We start from the raw sequence: 23,644 nt of genomic DNA, 5'->3' as shown, positions 1-23,644 counted from the left end.
ATCATCTATGTTTCTCTCTTTGGATTTTATTTACTTCAAGTGTAGTCCTCACTGGGTGAGGTCGAGGGCCATGTGCGCCCCTGGGCCGCCTGTTTCCCATCCCTGAACTACATCATGCAGCAAGTTTCTTTCTCTTTGGACAAGAAAGAAGGTTTATGAAGAGACGAACACCAGTGTTTGTTGCAGTTTCAGATTTCTCCTACTCCTTACTCTACTCTGCTTTAAAGTTTTCCTTACACTCTTCAACGACTCTGCCTTTGACTACCTCCCGAATCCTCATAGTGGTTTGTCGCACCACAGCCAAATTATTCCTCTTCTTCTGCCACATCCTGGATCATAACGAAGTGGAAACCACTGTTCTTGCCCAATATTATACTTATACTTGTTAATATTGTAGAAAAAAACGCGTGCAAGGAGGAGGGGAAAAAAAAGACATATGGTATCATTGTTTAAAATACTGATGTGATTATCATCTGCCTGCTTTATTATGATTTTTGAGGGTATAACGAATGTATTTATCAGCAAAATGTTTAATGAAGATATACTACGTATAATTGACTTCGACGGTTTTTATCCGTTACAGTAGATTTGAAAACGTCACACTCCATGAAATTGTAATTCATTATGAACCTTATTCTCAGAATAATAGCTAATGAAACGACAAAGTAGACTATTTGAAATATATTTGAAGCTCAAAGTTTAAAAAAGAAGGCTTTTATTCATATATTTACATACTAAAAAATATACCATCATACATTTATGTTAAATATACAAAATTAAACAATTAAAATCATATAACTATTAATAATAACAAATTATAAATACAGAATATTGAAATAATAGATTGATCCAGATAATTTTTTCTTGTTCAAACATCGGAATTCAGTTAAATATGTCATAACTTTAGGTTGCAATACACAAGGGAGACGTGGAGTTTAATCAAAAAGATAATCACCCCTCTTCTTCATGTGGAAGTTGCTATATACAATTGTGCACAGGATAGATATATCTCTACCGATGAAATCTAACTAATTATTAATAATAAAGTAAATGTCAAAATCATAAAATTAGACAATAAATATATTAATAAAAAAATGTTAGAAATAAACTAATCGTAAAGATTTAGAGCAAAAGCTAATTATGTAGTAATGTCCGGCGATATTACTCCCTATTGAGAGCATCAAAAAAAGATTTTTCCACGTTATTTAGGTATGCTTATATAACAACATACTATTATCATGAAGGACAATTGTTAATTATAATGCAACACCCAATGTAACTACCTTCGTTGTTGTGACCATTTAAACAGTTGTTTTTGCCTTTTATGAGTTTTCTGAACATCACTTCTTGGAGCCCATCAGCCATAGCTAAGCCTTAAGTGATAAAAAAGTAATATTTATTGACTATGTAATATTGGAAAACCTAATTATGATACCCAAGTCTTAAAGCAAAGTAAGTAGTCTCAGACAAACTAGTTGCAAACCATCCAAAGCTACTACCCCCCGTTGTTGTGACCATTTAAGCAGTTGTTTTTTCCTTTACTGAGTTGTGTATCGTAATTCTTGATATGTTTAGCTAAAATAGAATCATATTTTATGGTTAGATTTAAAAAAAAAATTGAATACTTACTACGAGATAGTACAAAATTCAGAGTTCCATTTCGATATTCGTAAATACTTTTACTGATAACTTCATTGTCATTTGGTGTGGAGGACTCAAAAACATTTTTATATGTATTTCTATAAATGACATCAGTAACAACATCCTCCATTAATTTAATGATGGTTCCTCGGGAAGGGATATGTTTACCCTTGTATTTCTCCATAAATTTTTTGAACGTAGATGATTAGCAATGGATAAGGTTATATTACATGCAATAAGCATCGTTGTGAGATCAGAGTTAAAGTCTGACTTGATGTATTCATCGTTAAATTGATTTTTATAGATGAATATCGATACCCTTATTATGAGATGAGGATAATGAGTGGCGTGTAATTCTAGACAGGGGACTAAACGCACATTTATATCGACAAATCCGACAAACCATCTGTTTCTCATCCGGTAAGTATTTTCCAAATTCCTAGGCCTCCATTTTCAGAAATCCAGACAGAAGGCGACGTTATTTTTTGCATTTTATTCAGTTCTCTATCGACTATCCCCATCTAATATTATTATATTAATATTGAATAATAAAGGCGGGAATGATAACGTTCATGATTGATAGAAGAAGATGTATATTATTTAATCAATGATGCCATAAGTATTTCTTCTCTTCTCCTCGCACGCTTTTCTATTCTTACCAAAATTATCACCCTTAATTATACTAATGCTTTTTCGTCAATCCATGAATAACAGAAGAATTGTATGCTTAGCATTTCTTCCATTCGATCCACCGTCGTATTTATTTATTCTTATTAATGTATATTTACTCTTGATAGGTATTAGTTTAAACGAATCTTACCATTATTTCCTCAGAAACTTTTCCTTTTTTTCTCCCACCATTTTTTCGTCCCAATGACGTCACCAGAAATAGAAAGAGAGATATTTAGTTAACAAATCTGCTGTGATGGCCCACCAATTTTGTTGTTGCCTAACCTTGTTCTAATACCATTAATACACTCTATAATTCTTTAGTTCAAAAAGCTAGCCGTTTATTGGTCCTTGATTTAGCTGAATGCTGATCACATTTTTCAAATATTTTAAAATCCTTTGCTCCACCCTATTCAGTGTATAATAATCTAAGATGTTCAAAATGCTATACAATACTATGCTAAAAAAATAATAATGTGGTAACCCTAACAATTTGAAGAATGTTTTGTAGAAAAGCAACTCAACTGTCATGATACTTTCTTAATTTTGCTGTAAGCAGCCCTGAGAGGATCTTTTTTTACATTTAAAGTCACTCTTATGGATCTACCGAAGCAAGGATTGAATTTGCAATTTATTTTTTGATCGTATTTAAGTGTTCATGTTTCTTTTCCCATTGAAAAGCGACTGATATTTGTAAGTGATCTTATCTTCCCAATTTTCTTCGCTCTACGAATTAAATTTTAGTCTTAGAATACTCTCAGATGTCCAAGAATACATTCACAACAGAATTTTAGCAATACCCAGAAATCAACTCTATTATAATCTTGCTCTCCCACAACCATCGTCAATGCACAAGCTCCCATAACCACTTTTTAGAAGGAAGAAGATGCAACTGATATTTTCAATTTAGAAGGAATTACTCTGCAATTATATCTCCTAGTAAGTTCCAAAGATATGAAGTTATCAGTACTTCCTGTGACAACTAGTGCATTGACCACCTGATACAATTGATTTTTAAGACTTTCTTCCTCAAAGGAAGGAGATGACAGAAACAGAATACGAGTATTTGTAAAATATAAAATTTGAAGAGCTTTTCGATTTGTTGACAACTTGGAAGGCCTCACATAATGGCTTATTTTATTACAGTTTTTTCATAATGCATTTCTAACTGGAATGTTTTCACGAGAATGTCAAGTGCATCCACAGAAATAGCAATTCTTTAATGATGTAGATGTTTTATAATTTATTTCTTCAATCTGCAAGTGTTGTTGAGTAATTTTCTTTTAAAGATTCCTCGTAACAACACTAACCAAGGAAGAAATCGGTGTTACAGAATATGAAAGAGCATGACGTTTTGCTATTACAACAATGTTGTAATTGAATTGCTGTTGCTACAGAGATGACTTTAATTTTACATGTTCTTGATTCTTTTATTGCTATTACCTAGATTGGGCATAATATTGTTGCGTTGAACACAAATAATAAAATAAACAATATTCATAATCCATATATATATTCGATAAATTTGCGATGCCTCTTTACTATAATGGTAGTTTCATTTTCCATAATAATGTGAACTCGACCTCTACAACCATCTCACTCGCATTTCCAATAAGTCTTGTGAGATGTTTTATAAGCTACTCTATAGATTTGATTGCAGTCATACATTAGCTTTAGACTACCCCTTCTCGTTTTTATAAGGTATACCATATCTCTTACTCCACTTGTAAAGATGGACTAACCAAATTGTTAAGTTATCATTAATCATGTATTTGTAAAGTTCTCCACTTTAGGTTGATTCCTGTACTTATAGTTAATAACAATACATAGCAAATATTTCATTTGTGAGCTCTGAAGTAAATAATTTACTACTTTAAATTGAAGTACTTTACAGTTATAATTTTACTATAATATTTAAATAATTGGCTAGACAGTGAAAGAGGATTCCCAAATAGCTTAATCCATTACTACTGAAAATATAAAAGTAAAGAAAAACCATGTTTTGATTGCAGATTTCAAAAAAATCTTAATACAATCAGACGTAAACGTCAGTTATGCAATAAGAAAATGAAAATGCTCAATAAAATCATCTGAAGATGATGAGGAAAATAAAGAAACTTTAATAACAGTTAATGAATGAAAAGATAATAACTACACCTACATGCGTATTACTTTGCAATTGTATAGCAATGAAAATGAAAGCAAGGATTATTACAATTTTAACAGAAGTACCCTTCTTATGCATTAAGGTTCGTACATCAATAATTTTAAGCTTTGTGCATCCTTTTATTGATAATTTAATGACTCTGACTAGATGGAGTTACAAAAATATTCAAATCCAACTCCACACCTTAGACTAAGTCATCTAGCATTTTTGATTTTTTTTTTTTTCAGATCATAACGAGAGTTTTATTTTAAACGATTTTATATATGTATTGTACAAACTAATAAATATAAATCATTTTATTAACAAACAAAACAGCATTCTAGTACAAAAAAGTAAATAAAAATTAGTACATTTTCCTAATAGGAGTCAAATGTAAACGATGCAATTACATTTCAAGACCTAACGATGGAATGAAAAGATGTGTTTGGATTTTAATCTTACATGACGCATTTTATGAAAATGAATTAGTTCTGAACCAATTTTAAATCTATAATATTTAAATCTTTTTATTGTTAGTATTCTTATAATTTAAAGTATCCCTTTCCTGATCTAAACCCAGATTAAAATCTAAATAATAATTCATTCTTATTTACTTCAATTAAAATAAGCAGGACTAAATGCTCCTCTTGAATTATTAGGAATTTTCTACGAAAAATTCGATGTAAGATTACCCACTCTACATAAAGGCAATCATTAATGAATTGCAATATTATCCAATGATTATATGGTAATATTCAAATTAAAAAGTTATGATCTAGTGTTTGTATAATGGATCATTTGTAGACGTCCAAAATTACTTTTTCCAACAATTAAAGCAACTTACACATAACTGTCTGCTCATTATCTTCTTCTCCCTTCATTGAAAAAGTTACTTTTGCTTCAATGATTTAGGTTAAGATACATTAATTCATTTTCTACCAATGACGACAACATCAATGAGATTCAAAATATAATTAAGTAATTATTAGTACATGCGAATAATGACATTAGTCTTTGGAATATTATGTTTAGATACCGTCGTAACTCGTGAAGTGAATACTTACATTAATCTGGATATTACTGCAAATTTTCCGGATCACAGACCATGAGGACTTAGACTTGGATTCAGAAGGAACCAGAGCATAAAGATTCGGAATTGCCTTGGACTCTTAAAGGTGGACTGAAGAACAGCTCTGAATATTAGATCTACTGGATCATAATTTTTTTCTTTAATTACATTTAAATTGAGTAATTATATTTGGATATGAAGATTATATATTATTAAGATGCAAAATGATTAATTCTTACTAATGTTGTATACCAATCTCATAGGGGAAATGTTCCAATATCTGTAGACTTTATATATATATATATTAATGTATTTGAGAGTATGCATATTATAATAAACGTACAGTTCATACACTAAATGGAGCACCGAGTATATATTTTAAAAAATGCTTGAGAATATTCGGGAGAATAAACAATAGTAAAGAAACTTTACTGGAAGGAAGATTGAGATATATATGACCTGAGAGATAAGGAACTCATTATCCTTGAGATAAAGGTTTGCGTATATAAAAGCCATGTATCTTTTGACAGAATAATTTGGGGAATATTAGCAATCAAATGAGCTATAACTGACAAAATGGGCTCATTCATTAGAACCAAAAGGCAAATTATACCCGATTTGATTTTTGCCCAGCACAGAAACAAGACAAGAAAAAATGCACTGTGGACAAGTTGAGAAACTCCAAGAACAACCCCTATTTCCCCTACGTGGTCGATGAGGTTCTGACGATCAACCAGACTAAGTTCACAGCCTATGAGATGATGTTGGGAATCGTGGCATCAGACAGGAAGAGGATGCCCTGTATTGGTTCCTGAAAGATTTAAAAATTGGGGCTAAGGAGTACCAGGACGTCCTCAAGGAGGCTGTCTTGCTTTGGGTGAAGTCCAACTATCCAGAGGAAATGATTGTATTACAGTAGGAATATACTGGGGTCCTCACAATACACCAAAGCAGAATTTATTATTTGCTTACATTCACGACCAAATGATAAGCCTCTACCTCATGATTCAGATTGTTAAACTGGTTAAGTTCATTTTTTTTAGTGAAGGTAGAGTACTAGAAACTTTCATGTTTGATAGAAGCCTTCAAGAAGTGCCAAACAGCATCACGCCCCCAATGACACTGCCACAAAACTCCAAGTGTTTTTATTTACATTATCTACCATAAAAGTCTGATTTTTAGCGTTCAAAGTTCATAAAAAAAATCCGTTCCGTTCATTGAACGTATTTTTCATGGAACATCGTTCAATTTTACGTTCCGTTCACAAGCTTTCATAGATAAATAGATTCTTACCTTAGGAAAGAATACTCTACTATTGAATGAAGCTTAGCTTTGTTTGGTTCCCTTTTTAGGATAAATTTCCATCACATCATCATCCCCGTGTATATTAGAAATAGTACAACTCTTGTTGAGGATAATTATCTCCAATCTCTTCTTTTGTCCTAATTCTTAAAGAACATTGATGTCTTTCTGTCTTTAATGAATGAAGATCAATCTAAGCAAATGAAGAACATAACTAATATTTAAAGTTACTCTTTCCATTTACTCAAATATCTTTTACCATTATTTCCACATAGAACTTTTTCATCATGATGACTGATTGTCATTTCAGTGGATTAAAAGTATTTGGTTTTACTAATAAAAATATGTCATCTTGTGTATCCAAATTTGGGTTCATCAACGAGACTTATCTCTTATTATGATGAAATTCCGGTAATAATATATGAACTTTCTCTAGAAAATCAAGGTGACGTTTTATATATATAAGAGATATAGACTTTGAAATTTTGGAAGATTTATATTCTATTGTAAAAATATCAGTACTCTTTTCAAAATTATATTTTGTGTTGCTATTAGTTTATTTGATATATTTTTGTATTTAAATAGCTATTAACTCAAAATATAGATACTAAATAGGATTTACAAAAAAAAAAAATGTTACATCTATTAACTAGTGATAAAAAAGGCATTCTTGAATCATTAAGACATGAAAAAGTCGTATTATGTTATTTATTACGGAATATGACTGCATAAAATTGGTATTGAAATTGTAAACAATATTATGATAATGTTGCCTATTTGTTCATACACCCCCATAAAATATAGGATCTCTTAAAATATACAAAAACGAACAAAAATTCTTAGAGATACATATTTTTTCAATTGGATCTTTCTTTTTTTTAATTTAAAATTAAATATATTCCTAAAATGTAGCTTTGATATTTATCATCACTATTCATTATGAATAAGTTATAAGGATCTAAAGAAGATTGTCGTTTTTATCCTTTTTCAGCTTAAAAATAGAAATGTGTTGAGTTCAGAACAAGCTACATAATCTATAAAATCAATCTTATAATCATAAAAAAACCCTTTTACATAAGTTTCTTTATTCCTAATTTTATTTTTCTGATTGTTGTAAGGGTAAAAAAAGACTCAGAACCATAATTAGCCCAAATTACTATAATTCAAAATTCATAAGACAGAGAGAAAAACTGAAATCCGTTTTAGATTCTGTTCTCATAGATCTTCTTTGTCTTGAATTCATTTGCAGAAAATTCGTGTTTCCCCGTTTAATAACATAGTTTGGTGCAAGAAATGCAAGATGACAAAATTTTTTATATAGCAGAACAGTTGAAGCTAGCTACTTTGAATCGAAATCATGGTTGATCTTCTTCTAGGATTATGTCAGTGTCTTTTTTTGTTAAAAAAATTTAACTCCTAAACGATAAAACCCTATATCTGTACGCTTATACTCATAGTGATATCTGTACCTCAAAAACTTCAGTGTTGTAATTTATAAGGATATTTTAGATATATGTTATAATAACTTGTATATTCTTTGGTGAATCCCTCGTATGATGTAAATTAGAAAAACTCGTTTCCTATAATACCTAGAGTGAGATATGCTTATTTCACTCAATGATGGATCAGTTTGGTGTTTTTACTTTTATCAGAGTAAAAAAGTCCTATCTCAAAGAGTGGAATATATTTCACCATTATAAGGGAATAAATTTGCTGTTCATGGAGCAAAATTTGTCATCTGGAAGATTATATGACGATAAGTAGATACTTATATGCCTCATGATTTCGAGAAGATATAAGGACTCTTGAAGACTTAATGATGTTCACAAATAATGAAAAATGAAGAATGAATTTTTGTCGCCTAAGAAGTTGTTATTATTATTTAATTTCTGAAGAGTAAATTTTCTACAACATACCATTGATATATACTAAGCCAGATTAAACATTTCCGAGAGCTCATAAAAGACAGAGGGTAACCCTGAAGCTTTATTGCAGAGTTATAATTGTAACTCCTTTTTAGACTCAGAGTAGAATTGAGAATAAAAATCGGGATAATTCTTTACCTATTTCTTTGTTGTTGTTGTTTTTGTTCACCGTTCTTTTATATGTACAAAGGAATTACATAAATAAATAAACATTATAGTTTTCAGTTATTGCTTCATGTAAGAACTTACAAAAAGTCTAAATGTAAAATAAAAACAAATTTCATTTCTACTTCATGCAAGAAGCAGTGTATTCTAATACGGGAAGTTAAGTGTTATTGATTTTAATTTTTTTTTTTTAAATGATGCGCATCAATAATAATATAAAAGCATAATTAATAAAATATATCTATAAAAGTTACTTTATAAAAATAATTGAAACCAAAATAAATATTAGCAATCAATAGTCCGGATTAGAAATTCTAATACTTCTGAAGATTTAATTTAGTAGTAACTTATGTTGGAATGATAACAATGGATATGATTTCACATCTTTTACTGCCCGATTCCAGAAAGTTTCATCAGTATTGGAGATTTTCAAGGAAAGGGTGGGTAATATCTAGTAGCAGATGATATAAAAATTGCTCTTAGTTCGTTAGGGTATATTGGCACATAGGATTTAAGCTTTCCTGCTATTAATGCCATAGAGTTTAGTAAAGCAAAATTAATGGCTTTAGACTTATGTAGAGACTGCTCCTTCCTTTGAGATAATCTGAAGAGTATAGAAAACTTTGATTAAATTCAATTTTCTATTTTTCATACCCTTGATGTTGATGTCGACGAATCTTTGCAGAATTGTGACACCCCTATAATCCAGAAAGGCATGCAGTAAATTGTTAAAAAACTCTCTCAATATTTGTATGGCTTATAAAATTGGATACAATTGGCAGAGATTGAAATTGAGCGGTAAATTTCGTGCCATCTCAAATATAAATAAGGAAAATAAAATTATGTTTCTCCAATTTTCTCAAAGTCCTAATAAATTCAAATAGGAGTCACAAATAAATTAATCTTCGTCTGTTGGTAAACGTCCTTTTAAGATCCCAGGGTCTAAGAACAATAAAATATTTTGTCGCTCTTTTCAAAGGGTAGTAAAAACGACCATCGTAAAAGGACATTTGCACCTTTAGGTCATGAAAGGTTAAAATATTTATTTCTCATAAAGAAGACAGACTTCTTAACCTTGCCTCAAATTATATCCAGAATAGAGGCCCCATTGAATAAAGGAACAGCTGATCTAAAAATGAGTTGAGTTGTAGCTCATTCCGGGGATTTTCTCGTTGGTGAGGTCAGTACCAATCATAAGTCTATAATAGAACTCAATGGAGGAAACCTGCCTCCTCCATTCAACGTCCAGCTCCCTGGACATATCTATAAAAATCTTGTTATAAATTTTGGGTAATATTTTCACAAGAAGTACAATTCCGCTTCCAATGAGTAATTTAGGCCTTTTGATGGTGGTCAATTAGCATAGGTGAAATAGCTTTTTAGGCCACTTATGTTCCTATTTAATGACCCTCATAGCAAATTGGGTGGGTCAGTGGTTTTGTACATAACTTGGGGGAACTAATTGTATGTTATATAGATCAATTATTTTATGAAGATTCAAAATTGGAAATTTTGACTACAAAATTGTAAGTAAATAACCTAATATGAGAAATGAAATATATAAGTATTGAATATTGATTGAGCTCCGTATAAGTGAGAATATTAGAATAGACCAGTAAAATAATAAATGAATACAAATTATTTAAATATGTTTTAAAATTTCCATTATTCAGGCCTACACGTCATAATTCAATTTTTCGTAAGTAATATTGTAATGCTTCATTTAATAATAATTAGCACAAAATCCCAAAAAGTATAAATGTATGATTGCCAATTAATACTCTTTCGAACTCTCCTTAGGTTAATAATTCGTCTGTACGTGTCAAGGAATAATTGATGAATTAACTTTATACTCATTCACTTGAAAAATCATCCAAAACGAGAAAAGCTCTTTACTTTCTATATTAATCGTTCCTTAGTCACTAAGGAAACCTATTCCGAGGTTTGCACTTCTTTTACATTGTAAGTATGCATTTCAGTGAACCCACCTTAAGACTATTATGCCTGAGATGATAATTAGGAATCCTTTGATTTTACCCTTTTACAGGCTTATATCTTTTACATATCGATGCAATGTTCCAATATCTTTAAAAAAATTGAGATGTGATTTGTTCGGATTTTTAGGACTAACCTCTTGCATATTTTCTCTTTGAAACATTCTCCTTTAACGGAGTAATACCCTTTGAAGAAATAGAAACTCCAAGGAAATCAATATTTAAAAAAAAAAAGATATTTTCAAAAGCAATGCAGAGTTTATTTGATAGTGTTTGAATGTATATTGAAAGATGTTTTTTTTCAAAGAGTTTTTAAATTAATGTAGGCCAAAATATCATTTAAGTAAAGAAATGAAAAGAAAAAATCCATAAAACCATATTCATATAGCGCTGGAACGATCCAGCATTACGAAAACCAAAAGGCTGAAAGTTGAACTCAAACAATCCAAATTGAGTTTTAATTGCAGTTTTATGATTGTACTTTTTTTTACAGGAATATTCTTTTATTTACTTATTCTCTCATCACTTGTCACGGCTATTTATTCAAACTTTAATATTAATAATTATTATTATTTATAGAAGCATCGATATAAAAATAAAATACTTAAATATGTTAAGTATATCTAATTTTTAATATATGTATTATTTCAATTTTGAAAATCGAGCAGAATTATCTCAAATTTTGAGAACCTGTGGAGGTCTTAACTAGAGATTGACCAATAAACTTCTGAATTTGGCGAGATACAGTCCTGACTATCAAAATGAAATGCTTAAATATGGTGTTATGTCCTAAAATTAGTTAATTGATTTCGTAAGTTGTGAGATTTTTATTGAATGCACCTACAATTAATAATCTCTGAAAGACAAAATGCAATATCCAGTTACTCTATGGCATCTCTTAAACAAATGCAGCAAAAACCTAGAACTGTATTCAAGCTCCTACAGTTATAAATACGGGCTAGAGTAATACACGACTGTTAAAACACTATATAAAATATGTTGACAAAGGATAAAATGTAGCATACCCACAACAAAATTATCAAAATCACCCCCTTCATGGGTAGAAGCATTATTTCAAAAGTTATAAGTATTAGAGACATATTTTGCGTCCTCCAAATGTCATCCGAAGAGGGAAAGGGATCCCGCTCCGGGAAAAGTCAAGCCTCTGCCGAACTTCGAATGATCCCCAACATCTCTTGGTCTACTTAAAGGGGACAGGACCAGTTAGTCACAAGAATGACAGTAGTCCATCATCTCGAATGTCTGAGGATCCGAACTCTTACTATGTAAGAAGTACCAGCCATTCACCGAAAAAAAAAACCGTCATAGACCCTCAAAACTCTGAAAAGGTTAAAGAGAGATTAGATCAAGGTGACTATATATAAAGGTGAGGCAACAAGGATCTTCTGAGGCAGTCTGATTGGCGTTAGCTGACGTAGTGACGTCACTGTTGCGTCAGTTCAGATAATTTCATTGAAGTGAAGTGCAATAATTTGGATCAGTTTGGCAAAAATGGAATCCTCTCGAGGTTCAAAGTGTATTCGTGCAATAACAGGCTATGCCAATCCACGGGATACCCAGTATTTAGCATTTTCTCAGAAAAATTTGATGCTCCAGCGTCAATATGATTGAAATTTCCGTGCACCATCCCTCTTCATTATATCACAGGTCAAGTATATAGACTATGCCAACTACAACAGCAAGTGTAGACTAAAATATAAATAAATTTGGGGAAGAAAATCAATTTAAAAAATATCAAATAACTCTGTTGCAGTTTGGTAAATATATGAGATATTCGGATCACTCAAAGAAGAAATTACAGCTAAATTTAATAGTTAAATCGAAAATGCTTTATAAATTATTCACATACCTATAAATTCATTATTTGTAAATAAAATCAATATAGCATTTGGGGAGCAAGAAAAATAATTTTATTCATTTAGGGTGTACCAAAGCTACAGACAGTCTCACAGCCTATTTGAAGTTTGTTCATTCGCCTAATAAAAACTATATTATTACGTTTTTATATTATTTTATCTTATTCTTATGCATTGATTAGAAAAATAAGGGGCGACATTAACAAAGCACAACCCACAATAACAAGCTATACTATATAATTATAGGGATATAAAAAATAAAGTAGAGTAAAAAAAAAAAATCAAATTACTCCGTCGCTGACGAGTAAGAAAATATTGTAACTGAAATTAGGAGAAAAGCCAACATCGAATAAAGTTAATTAATACCTTCAAGTTTCTTTTTTTTTTAATTGAACATACTTAATTATTGGCTACTCATCTTTGTAACAAAGCATTTACCATATGTTCTGTCAACTAATGAATTGAAAGCAATATGAGATAGAAAAAATTAAGATTAAATTTAATGGCATTAATTCTAATAATTGAATCCAAAAATTTGGAAGCAGAATTTAAAGAGCAGAATTTAATCGATCACTTAAGCACCTTCATTTACTTTTACGAAAATAATTTCTGCTTGTTTTTATGATGCATTTATGACTATACAAACTTACAAAACATTAAGTTTATATGTTTAAATAGTAACTAGTTTAGAGCTTAAGAAAACCAAAGATGAAGTAAATAAGAAAAATAATCAAATATTAGTAAATATAATATAAAAACTATGACATGAAAATAACTACAAAAATTATAACCAATTTTCTCCACTCAAATTTTTTTTTAGTTTCATAGATACAAGGAGAATTTTTTTTCTAGCTCCGAAAGTACATACTCCAATTTCTTTGAGATCATTTTCAGTTAAAGTTGTGAAGGTTCGAAGATCAATTTCATGACGTAGAAACAAATCGACGTATTTGTTCAAACCCTTGAAGAAATAGTAAATTAAACTAGGAAGCTTACTCATTTAAAAATATTACTTCACTCGTCAGAACCGTTGCTAAATTGTCAGCAGATAAAATTTGATCAGTACTAAGTTCAAGCGATCCGTCACTAAATTGGATTTTATCCCAAGACGATCCTTGGCACTGAAAGTTTGAAAAATAGGTTTAATAGAAATTAGAAAGAAAATATTTTTAGAAAGTATGAATAATACTGATGAACACGAAATTCGAACCAATATTCATACTCTTGACGCCCAAAAGCATAGAAAAAGTACAGAAACATTGTGATATCGTTTTTTGAGCATATCTAGTATAAACATATATACATGTAAAATTTTGGAAAGCACCAATATAATTTTTTTCCATGAATTTTGCATATTATAACCTACAAATCCTCGATAATTATCAAATTCAAAATGAACAAGTTCTGTAATTAAAAATATTTCTTGTTTGTAGGAGTAAAAATATATTGATTAACTAAATTTTAGAAGCATAAAAATCATTAACGTGGCATTTTCTCTCCATCGAACACAAAACATTTTAAATCGCATAACCTCTTTAAATGTTAGAATAAGCAAAGTTCTTATAAATAAATAGCTTATAAATGCATTATGGATGTTGTAACCCAACTAAAGGTGCCTTTATCTAAGAAAGACGACTAGGCACTTTTCAGCACTAACTGATACGTTATATTTTCCTAACGTGTCATATTGTATTACACAACCTTTATAGTCAAGTTATTATTTTTTTTTAAATTACTCAGGGGGAAAATTACTCTATTAAAATTTGCACCACAAGATTTCAGACCACATATCATCTTTGAGCGCATAATCCAAATCTGATCTCATATTTTCTTTGATTCATCAGATTTAAAAAAAATTCAAAGTACGATTAATAAACATATTTAAAGTGTTGGTGATTAAAAAAGTATATTTATTGATTCTATACCTAGTTGTGAACTAAATATATTTCATTTATTAGGCTAAAAAATTATGAAAAATATAATCTTCAATATACTTTTATAACTTACTCGTGGTAAGGAATAGCATAGCTTATATTATAGAAAAATAATTAATGTTTTATTTAAACTTCATTTAAATAGTTTCAACTTCAAGTCCTCAAATCTTTTTATCTAGTCCTATTCGAGTTCTTAAATTTCTTTTTAGCTAATTGCAGACATTTTATGTACTTTATTTTTATATAGACTATAGTGTTGATGTTTTTCTTGAGTTCGGTATAAATTAGCTTTACTGTCAAATTCTATTTTTGATTCTTTGATAGTGAGATTAAGTAGAGTTGCAAAGTCTTCAAAATATGAACTCAAGTCCAATTTGAGTCGCAAGTGTCGAATCCTGTCCAACATCTCCAATGATCATTTGTCAATTATTACTTTGGGGGTTCAAAGATTTTAATCATGCGTGGTACAAAATTGGATTTTCTACGTTATAATACTCGTAACATAAAGCTTTAATATATTTCATCAATTATGAGATATAAATGATATTCGTCAATGTCAGTATTTTGAAACTTTCCATTACAAATATACCGCTAATATTTCGTGAGAAGATTTGGGATATTTCTATTTGACTTTTGTAATGTTAAAATAATACATATATTAAATAATAGATACGAGTATAATTAACCTATTTAAATATTTATTTTTGATATTCATGACTTTACTTAACTGTATTTAAGGAGTTATACGAAAATCCCTTCTCAGACATTTATTATAACATCCAAGGTTAATGTAAATACAAGGTTAGACCGTCATGTAATCGGTCTTGCTGGAATATCCAATCTGATGCATTGTACTGACTGCTGGACAAGACAGGTAGATTTTGAAAAAACACGAAACCACTCATAGTTTATGACGTCATTATTGCTAAAATTTTCAATTTAATGTATCATACCGACTGCTTGGTAAGAAAATCAGATTTTGACAAAACACGTAACCACTAATCTACAATGACGTCAATATTAAAAGCGTGGTGGAAGTCAAACAGCTGTCTTATAGGTGTTATGGTATAACCTTGTATTTCTATTAATGTTGATAACACCATGTACTAACTCCTTCAAAAATCGATCTTTCAATTCATCGTATAAAATAACATACTAAAACTCATTTTTTTTGTCATGGATTAAGTAAAAATATTTATTTAAGATTATATATAATGGCTATGACGAAACAGTTAATAACAAAATGTTTTTGTCTTAATATTAAAATTTTGATGATTATTAAAACTCATAAATACTTTCTGATTCGTACTTGAAGGTTGTATTACCTAACAACCGCTACAAACATCCGTAACATTCATATATTACATAAGGCCTCTATTAGGTAGATGTCTCTGGAATTGATATGTTAGGTTGTAAAAGGACGTGGGATTCTCGCTGTGGGGATTAAAGGACGGTGGGAGGGGAAGTTTTTGAGAGGGTAGATGTCATATTACCATATTCTAAAGAAGAAAAAACTTATTTGAGGAAAGAATAAAATATCTTATGAAGAATGTCGTTCCTTGAAAATAAAGAAGTTTTCTTAAAATCAATAAAAAATGAAACAAACTTACCCATCACATAATTAATAAATATTCATTTTCCTCAACATAACGATTTCTTTCCTACCTTCACTTCTTCTCTTAGTTCTGTCTTTTTATCGAAATATTCTTCATCATTTGTATATTCGCCATCTGATTATTTGGGATAACATATTCTTTTAACATTATCGACTATTACAAGATATTTTTCAAGATTATGTGTTTAATTTTATTAATTTGTAATCCACTCCTTTACTATTATCAGGCTCATAATAAAATTTCGATCCAGAACAATGACTTTCACATGAATCTGCAACTGATGTCTATAAATACTTTGAAAAAAAAGTGGGTTTCATTTGAAAGGTCTGATTTTTACCATACAAACACTATTAGAATCTTAAAATAATGTATTGCTAATGGCAATTGATGATGCTAAAGCTTTCGATACTCTATCTCAAAAAATTTAATCCAGAACCTTTAAAGGGTTTTGGAAACTATATTATTCAAATGGTTGGCGTTATTCTATCCAGAACTCAAGTTTGAACATTGAACGGAAAAACGAAAGGCGTTAACGATTTCTTTTCATTTTTTTGAACAAACGAAGGACGAACGGGGACAAAAATTAACGGTGTACATTTTGACGTTCATTCTCTTATTGTCTATAAAGTTTAAAGTTATTGTCTATATATTTTTTCCGAAGATTACAACATCTTCCTTTCTTGAATATATGTATAATTATAATTATTATCGTTGATGGTGCCTAAAATATAGTTTTATATGTATGTTCAAAAAATATAGATATAATTTAGTGTAAACAACTTTCACTTACTTTGTACATCGATTAATTTCAATGAATTGTCTAACCACACAATTTGATGTTTTTTTCACCATTCGTCATAGAGGAATCATTTATATTATCCAAGTTGGACAGAGAGGCTTGCATTTGGCTAAAAAGATCCTTTGCAGGGATCACAAGATGAATAAACAGAATAAACGAAGTAATAAAACTGGCTGAATTTATTGGTAGTTCAATGGAAAGAGATATGAATTCAATACGATTGGAAGACGCTCTTATTTATTCACTGAAATGGGTACAAAAAATAGGAGGTTAGCATATCTGTACTTATGGCGCCTATGTAAACAAGACAGAAGTGTAGATTTGTTTACATGGCTATTTATACCAGTTTAAAGATGTAATATCTCCATAACTATTTAATCGATTTGAACTTTTGTTTTTGCTAAGGACGCTCATAATGATCGAGATAATACATTATTTTCTCCTATTTTTTGACCCATTTCAGTGAATAAATATGAGCGTCCTCCAATCGTTCAAATTCGGAAAAAACGTTAAACCTTCGGTCTTAATAGGAACTTAGTTGTATTTAAAAAATCGTGGTATTTTCAGTATGCTTTGCGACTCTAAGCTCGTTCGTCCTCCCTATCACGTAGTAAAAACAGAATAATGTATCACAATAATGGTACAGGGGTATCTCTAGTTTATATATATATTGTGGTGGTGGGGGGGGATGCTTGATTTTTTGCCTGTTGCATAATTTATTCGAATAACTTTTTTTTAGAAAATAAATCCTGAAATAAATTTTTTTCATTCTGACGAAAAAAGAATTATGGTACAAAGAAAAGATTCCTTTATTTTTTTTTGTGATGGAGAGGGCTATATCCCCTCCATCCCCCCTGTGGGTGTCCCTAGGTATTGTACAAGGTTAATAGAAATACAAAGTTATTCCTTACGCTTTTCCCATTTATGTGTGATAACTGTTATAATCTATGATGACAAAATATGTCTGTCTTGCCCTGCAGTCGGTACGGTACATTAATTTGAAAATTATGGAAATTCCAATTGCATGAACATATAGCCTTGTATTACTATTGACCTTTAACTGTTTCCATTTATGTTTCTTTTCATTTCTAACCACACAATTTGTAGTTATATTGGAACAATCCATGTGTTTTTTCTCCGTCTAAGGCGTGGGTTCCGATGTTATTGAAATATTTACCAATTTTAATTAAAAATAAATAGATACGTAGAAAATTACAATTTTAGCTCAGCTGGAATACCCTATTTCATAAAATGATGATGAATGGGCCTAGCAAGTCGTCCAGAATTTATTATTACAATATCAAATTCAAATTTTTTGTCTTTAACAATAATTCCGATTTGCATGTCTTTGAAAATATAATTTCAGTCGATTTTATAGTTTTATCTTCGAATTAGTTGGATTTAGTTCTCATTTGTAGGCCTCAGGCAAAGCCAGTTGAAAAATAAAAAAATTGGAGTGGATGACGTTTGACGCTTTTACCTAGTCTTGCTTCTTGTATTTAAAATTTTATTTGTGTGGTATTTTTATCAGATATGCATTCGAATCAATTTTCCTTATAGATTTATTATATTCTGAGAAACAATAAAAACCTCTATTAATGTAATATATAATTTAAAAATGTAATATCAATAGCCGATGAAAATATAAAATTGAACTATTTACAAAACGAAAACTGTAGACAAGTATTACAAAATAAATTATATATATAACAACTGGACAAATATTTTATAACGATATGAACTTATTATATTCATAATAAGAAATGCAGTTTTTAACTGATCAGGGCAGTGCATTCACGTCGGGTTGTAGTCGAAAATATAGACAAGTAAATCGGGACTAATTTTAAATTAAATTATAGACAAACTGAGAGTACTGAGTATATGAGCGATGAGCTTACGGGAGGAATTTACAGGGTTTTGAAAATATTAGCAAATTCATTAAAAACCAATTGAAGGCCACTCCAAAAAAAAAAAAAAAAAAAAAAAAAAATCGCAAAAAAAAAAAAAATCTAGACAATTAAAAATTAAAACCCAACGAGGTCGGAGTATTATGGACCCAACATGGCCCAACTATCGTGTTGGAAAAATTAAACCTGACCCGAAAGTCTGGCCAAGTTCGGGCTTGCGCCATTTTATATCAATTGAGGGTATCTTAAGAGAATATCGAGAAATTCGATCTCTTTCTTTTTAGAAATTTGCGGCTTGAAGAACTCATCGATTGCTTTTGTTATTTTGAATACCTTATGTGCAACAAAAACAAAATTAACTATATAATTATTCCTATATATGCATTAAACTTAGGTTAAAATATGCATAATTCATTCTTTCTAAATTCTGGTTTACTTGATTAGTCAGCCAGATTTATTTTTTTCGGTTTAAATAATTTTATTTTTTCAATACCAACACGAAAGTGTAAACCTTAATTACATACTACTCGTGGACTATATAATTTTTTATTTACCTAGATTATTTCCTTAAATTAGAGTAAAAAAATATAAATAATGTATTTATATTTAATTAAAAAAAAAAAGTTATTAGGAATACAATACATAAATGATATAAATTGAATATGACACCCAGGATATTCATTAAAATTTTGAATTCTAATAATAATTAATAAGTGATTCTTTCAGTAATGATAGTAAATTTAGTAAATTATGATCATATTTCTCAAACCTGAAGTATTCCTAATTTTATGTATTATTTTTCATTTGATACTAAAATTAAATATATAAAAGAATATACAGATATGATTTTATAAGGGTTAGATAACATACATGAATGAATTTAAGGTCATTTAAAACAACACTTGTGTGAAAATTACTCTCGCAGCACATTAACATTAGAGCAAATCTTTGAATGAATTACAAGTCAGTTAGTTATTTTCATTATAATATAAAAGATATTGCGATGTGTAACTCGAGAATTTATTCGATAAATTTTTTTTTCTGTGTGAGTTCTATCTATTTATAATGATGGATTGTACTGAACATTCAAAAATCAAACTAGTTAGATTAATATATATTTTAAGTATATAATTGAATTTAAATTTATTATTTGAATATTTTGTTTTTACAATTTAAAATGATATTACTATTTCCATTTATTATAATATACATATTAAAAATATGCATAAAATCTATAATGTATTTACTATAATTTACATACTTCATTTCTTGGAAATTGTTATGCAATCCAAAATATTAAACTTAATAAGATTAAATGTAATTAATATTATTTCCAAGACATTTTTCTGTTTTAATTAAACACTAACATCCTAAGCACTATCATATTTAAGTCTATTGAATGGATGACATGAGAAAAGAAATGTATCAAAAGGCTCCAAATCGAGAGAGTTTAGGATAATGTGTTCTAATAAATATAATCAGCTAATACCTGATAAGTATTTAGAAATAATATACTCTAAATCATGTACTCTATTTAAACCAATTTAAATCCAGATCGTCTTAACCATTACTCAAAGACCAATTCCAGCAGAATTCACTGATAATGTTTGTTCTATTCAAAATAAATGTTGTAATATGGCGAAAAATAATTGTTGTACTCAAGGAAATTGCTATACAGTTTGGGAAAGGATTTGTGACTCAGCCATAGAAGATCATCAATGTCAAACAGTAGGTAAAAAAGTTTGTATACCAATGGAAGTCAACTCGTGTCGTACAGTTAGAGAAAAAATATTTAGGAATTATATAATATCCCACTGTGCTCAGTCTCCTCTGCGCAAATGCTTTAATTATAAAAAAAAAATTTGTATAGCAAAGGAAATCGTATCTACTAAAAATATAAGTTGGGAAAATGAAAAACTCGTCCTGGATAATGCAACAGCGATAAAAAAATGTTTTGATCTCAATACTGTGAGTTGTCAAACTGTTTGGGAAATTAAAAAAATACCAATACCAGTTAAAAAAAATAAGACTATTCCAAAAGTTTCCAATGAATGTAAAATGCAAAATATTCGTGAGACAGATAAAGTCATAAAAGTTCCCGTGTCCATGATAATTAATCAGAAAGTTTGTTGGATAATTCCCGAAGTTAAATGTCTCAATAAAAGATTTCCTTGTTCACAAAATTGTCCCATGGGCGATTCGTGTCATTCTCTACAATTTCAGCAACCTTTGTCAATATGTCCTTCATCATACAATGGAAAAATTCCTACAACAAGATATATGAATAACAATTGTATAAACATAAATCCCCCTATATGTGAAGAAAGTATATGCAAACCATACTCACCAAATAATAATCAAAAAGACTTCAATAACCAGGTAAAGATAATGACATATTATCTTAAAGAAAATTACATTTATATTATAAGTTAATGATCAAATTTTTTCATCTGATATTTTATTAAATATCTTTAAACACTAACAAAGAATTATAATTTATTTTTTTAGCAATGCTGCCGTCAAAAAAAAAAAAAAATATGCCGTCAAGTGCCGACAAGAATTACTAAATTAATGAACAAAGTAATACCAGGAAGAGTAAGCTATAAAAAAACTTGTAAAAATGTTATAAATGTGATAACCAAATATTATTGGGGCCATGAAATGAAAATTCAAAACAAAAGCAGGAACGTTTGTAAACCTTCACGTATGTGCTATAAATGATGTTTTTGTATTTTTATACTAACAATCAGGTTATTTTTTTTTATAGTAAAGAATGAATGTGTTAATATTACTATTAGAACCTATAACATTGAGTATGAAACAAAAAGCAATCAAGTCAACATTCGTTTACCAGTCTGTGAATACAAAGAAGTAAATTCTGAATTCTGTCATACGTTCCCAGAAGGTAATATAATATGTCGTAATGCAACGGTTCCAAAAAGTTTTAATCTACATAAAATAAAATGTGATGTAAAGAAACAAATGAATCAATGTGCAATAGTTCCTATTGTCAACTGCAAAAATGAAACCTTGGCTGGTTCTTGTCAGTTAATTCCAAGAGTGATTTGTCCAAACAGAAAAGAATGCAAGTCAGGAGAAGCATGCAATATATGTGAACATTTTAGAAGAAATATTGGATTTCACAAATGTCAGTTCAATAAATGCTCAAATTTTGTAGCATCTGATAATTGGAAGGATGAAAAGAATGCAAATAATTTCTATAGACGATTTCATAACTCTTTTCCTTCTGATTATTATCAATCAAAGCCTTGGGACTATAACAAAAATATACCTTCCTTTCAAAAGACCAAAACCAATCAACCAATGATAGCTTCGAAGTATTTTACAGGAAATATTGAAGGCCCTAGTGTGCATAATGTCATAGTAACTGAAGACTCTGATTTATTTATGGATAAATCGGATTTATTCAAAAGTAAATATAAAGGAACTGTATATTCAATCAAACCAGAGGGTCATCAAACATACATGAATAAGAATTTTGACATTAACTTCAACATTGATAAAAATTGACATATTAAGATAATAATAAATATTGATATATCAAGGAAATGGACACTCGATGGTTGCAGATAGTATTTCATCATACAAATATATATATATATTTTTAATATCAACAAAAATTATATATTTTTTTAACAATTTTTGATAAAAACAACAATGATTAAAAGTAATATTGTAAACTTATAATTATTAACTCATCAAATTATGTTTGAATCATCATCTTAATTGTTATATTATACATAATAAAAAAAATATGTTGTATTCAAATATTGTGGTTTACATTAAACAGTAAATAAAAATTTAATAAATCATTAGTGATCCATTTGAACTGAATAGATAAATTTTGAATTGAAATCATAAAAATACTTCCAAAAAAATGATTCTTAGTTGCTTAATTTTAAAATACATAACCAGGGGTGCCGGAACAAAATCAAAAGTAGAAGGGACCAGTTTCATAAAAATAAGACTATATATTGATAGAAAAATAATCACACAACTTTTCATAGTGATTGCCTTTCAAAAATTTAGAGATTTGGCCTTGCCCTCATCTTTATTCCGGCGCTTACCTACGTGACAAATAAGGAGCTTGAGGTTAGGCTACTCTTCTCTAATAAGAAAATACGTTTTACAATCTTATTACTATTTCTAAATATGGAAGTAATTAATACACTTCTTTAGAAAGGATACTCTATTTTATAACTTCACATCAAAATACAAAATTAATAAATATTTCATAAATTATCATTTTAATAAAGCTGATTCAATAATAGAATGATTGATCAATTCCATTTTCATAAATAATTTATTATATAATAGAATATATTTCAACTGATATAACATTCACACGAATAAAAAATCAGTTGATATAGTCTTATTACGATCAATACAGTATTTTTTATTAAAATTGGTAATACTTTTATTTTTTTAATGTTCCTTCTATGTTACTTCGTAGAATAGTAATTTGCATTTTTCTCCCTCATAAAAATATACACGACCAGCTTTTTTATCCATTCTTGATCTCGAATGACAAAAGAGAAAGGAAAATTTGAATAAAAACATATGGTATTTGTATTTTTTT

The 23,644-nt window shown here is 29.3% G+C and overlaps 1 protein-coding gene and 2 long non-coding RNA genes across 9 annotated transcripts; 1 reads left to right on the top strand and 2 right to left on the bottom strand.

Annotated features, from left to right (window-relative positions):
- Positions 1–831: 831 nt before the first annotated feature.
- Positions 832–2,758, bottom strand: LOC139906838 (uncharacterized). The gene is made up of 3 exons (XR_011782831.1): positions 1,630–2,758; positions 1,436–1,575; positions 832–1,373 (listed from the first exon to the last, which is right to left on the bottom strand). It is a non-coding gene; the product is annotated as an uncharacterized lncRNA (long non-coding RNA).
- A 9,965-nt stretch (positions 2,759–12,723) lies between these two features.
- On the bottom strand, positions 12,724–20,599 carry LOC121127087 (uncharacterized). Of its 5 annotated transcripts, none has more exons than XR_011782819.1 (5): positions 17,129–20,599; positions 16,676–17,059; positions 16,048–16,609; positions 13,802–13,909; positions 12,724–13,749 (listed from the first exon to the last, which is right to left on the bottom strand). It is a non-coding gene; the product is annotated as an uncharacterized lncRNA (long non-coding RNA). The 5 variants fall into 5 exon arrangements; XR_005867509.2 differs by having other exon boundaries at positions 16,048–16,221; positions 16,333–17,059; positions 17,129–19,650; XR_011782818.1 differs by having other exon boundaries at positions 16,018–17,059.
- Positions 19,883–22,872, top strand: LOC121126719 (uncharacterized). 3 transcript variants are annotated; one of them, XM_040722028.2, is made up of 4 exons: positions 19,883–20,089; positions 20,599–21,423; positions 21,553–21,748; positions 21,812–22,872. In XM_040722028.2, exons 1-4 carry the CDS (start codon positions 19,997–19,999, stop codon positions 22,573–22,575), a joined length of 1,878 nt encoding a protein of 625 aa, XP_040577962.1. In that variant the 5' UTR covers positions 19,883–19,996; the 3' UTR covers positions 22,576–22,872. The 3 variants fall into 3 exon arrangements, with proteins under 3 accessions (XP_040577962.1, XP_071748364.1, XP_040577964.1); XM_071892263.1 differs by having other exon boundaries at positions 19,938–20,007; XM_040722030.2 differs by lacking the exon at positions 19,883–20,089 and adding an exon at positions 20,098–20,145.
- Positions 22,873–23,644: the final 772 nt, after the last annotated feature.

Source organism: Lepeophtheirus salmonis, chromosome 12 (assembly GCF_016086655.4).
Source record: "Lepeophtheirus salmonis chromosome 12, UVic_Lsal_1.4, whole genome shotgun sequence".
NCBI lineage: Eukaryota > Metazoa > Arthropoda > Copepoda > Siphonostomatoida > Caligidae > Lepeophtheirus > Lepeophtheirus salmonis.
The sequence above is the reverse complement of the archived record's forward strand: the minus strand, read 5'-3'. Positions and strand labels throughout refer to the sequence as shown.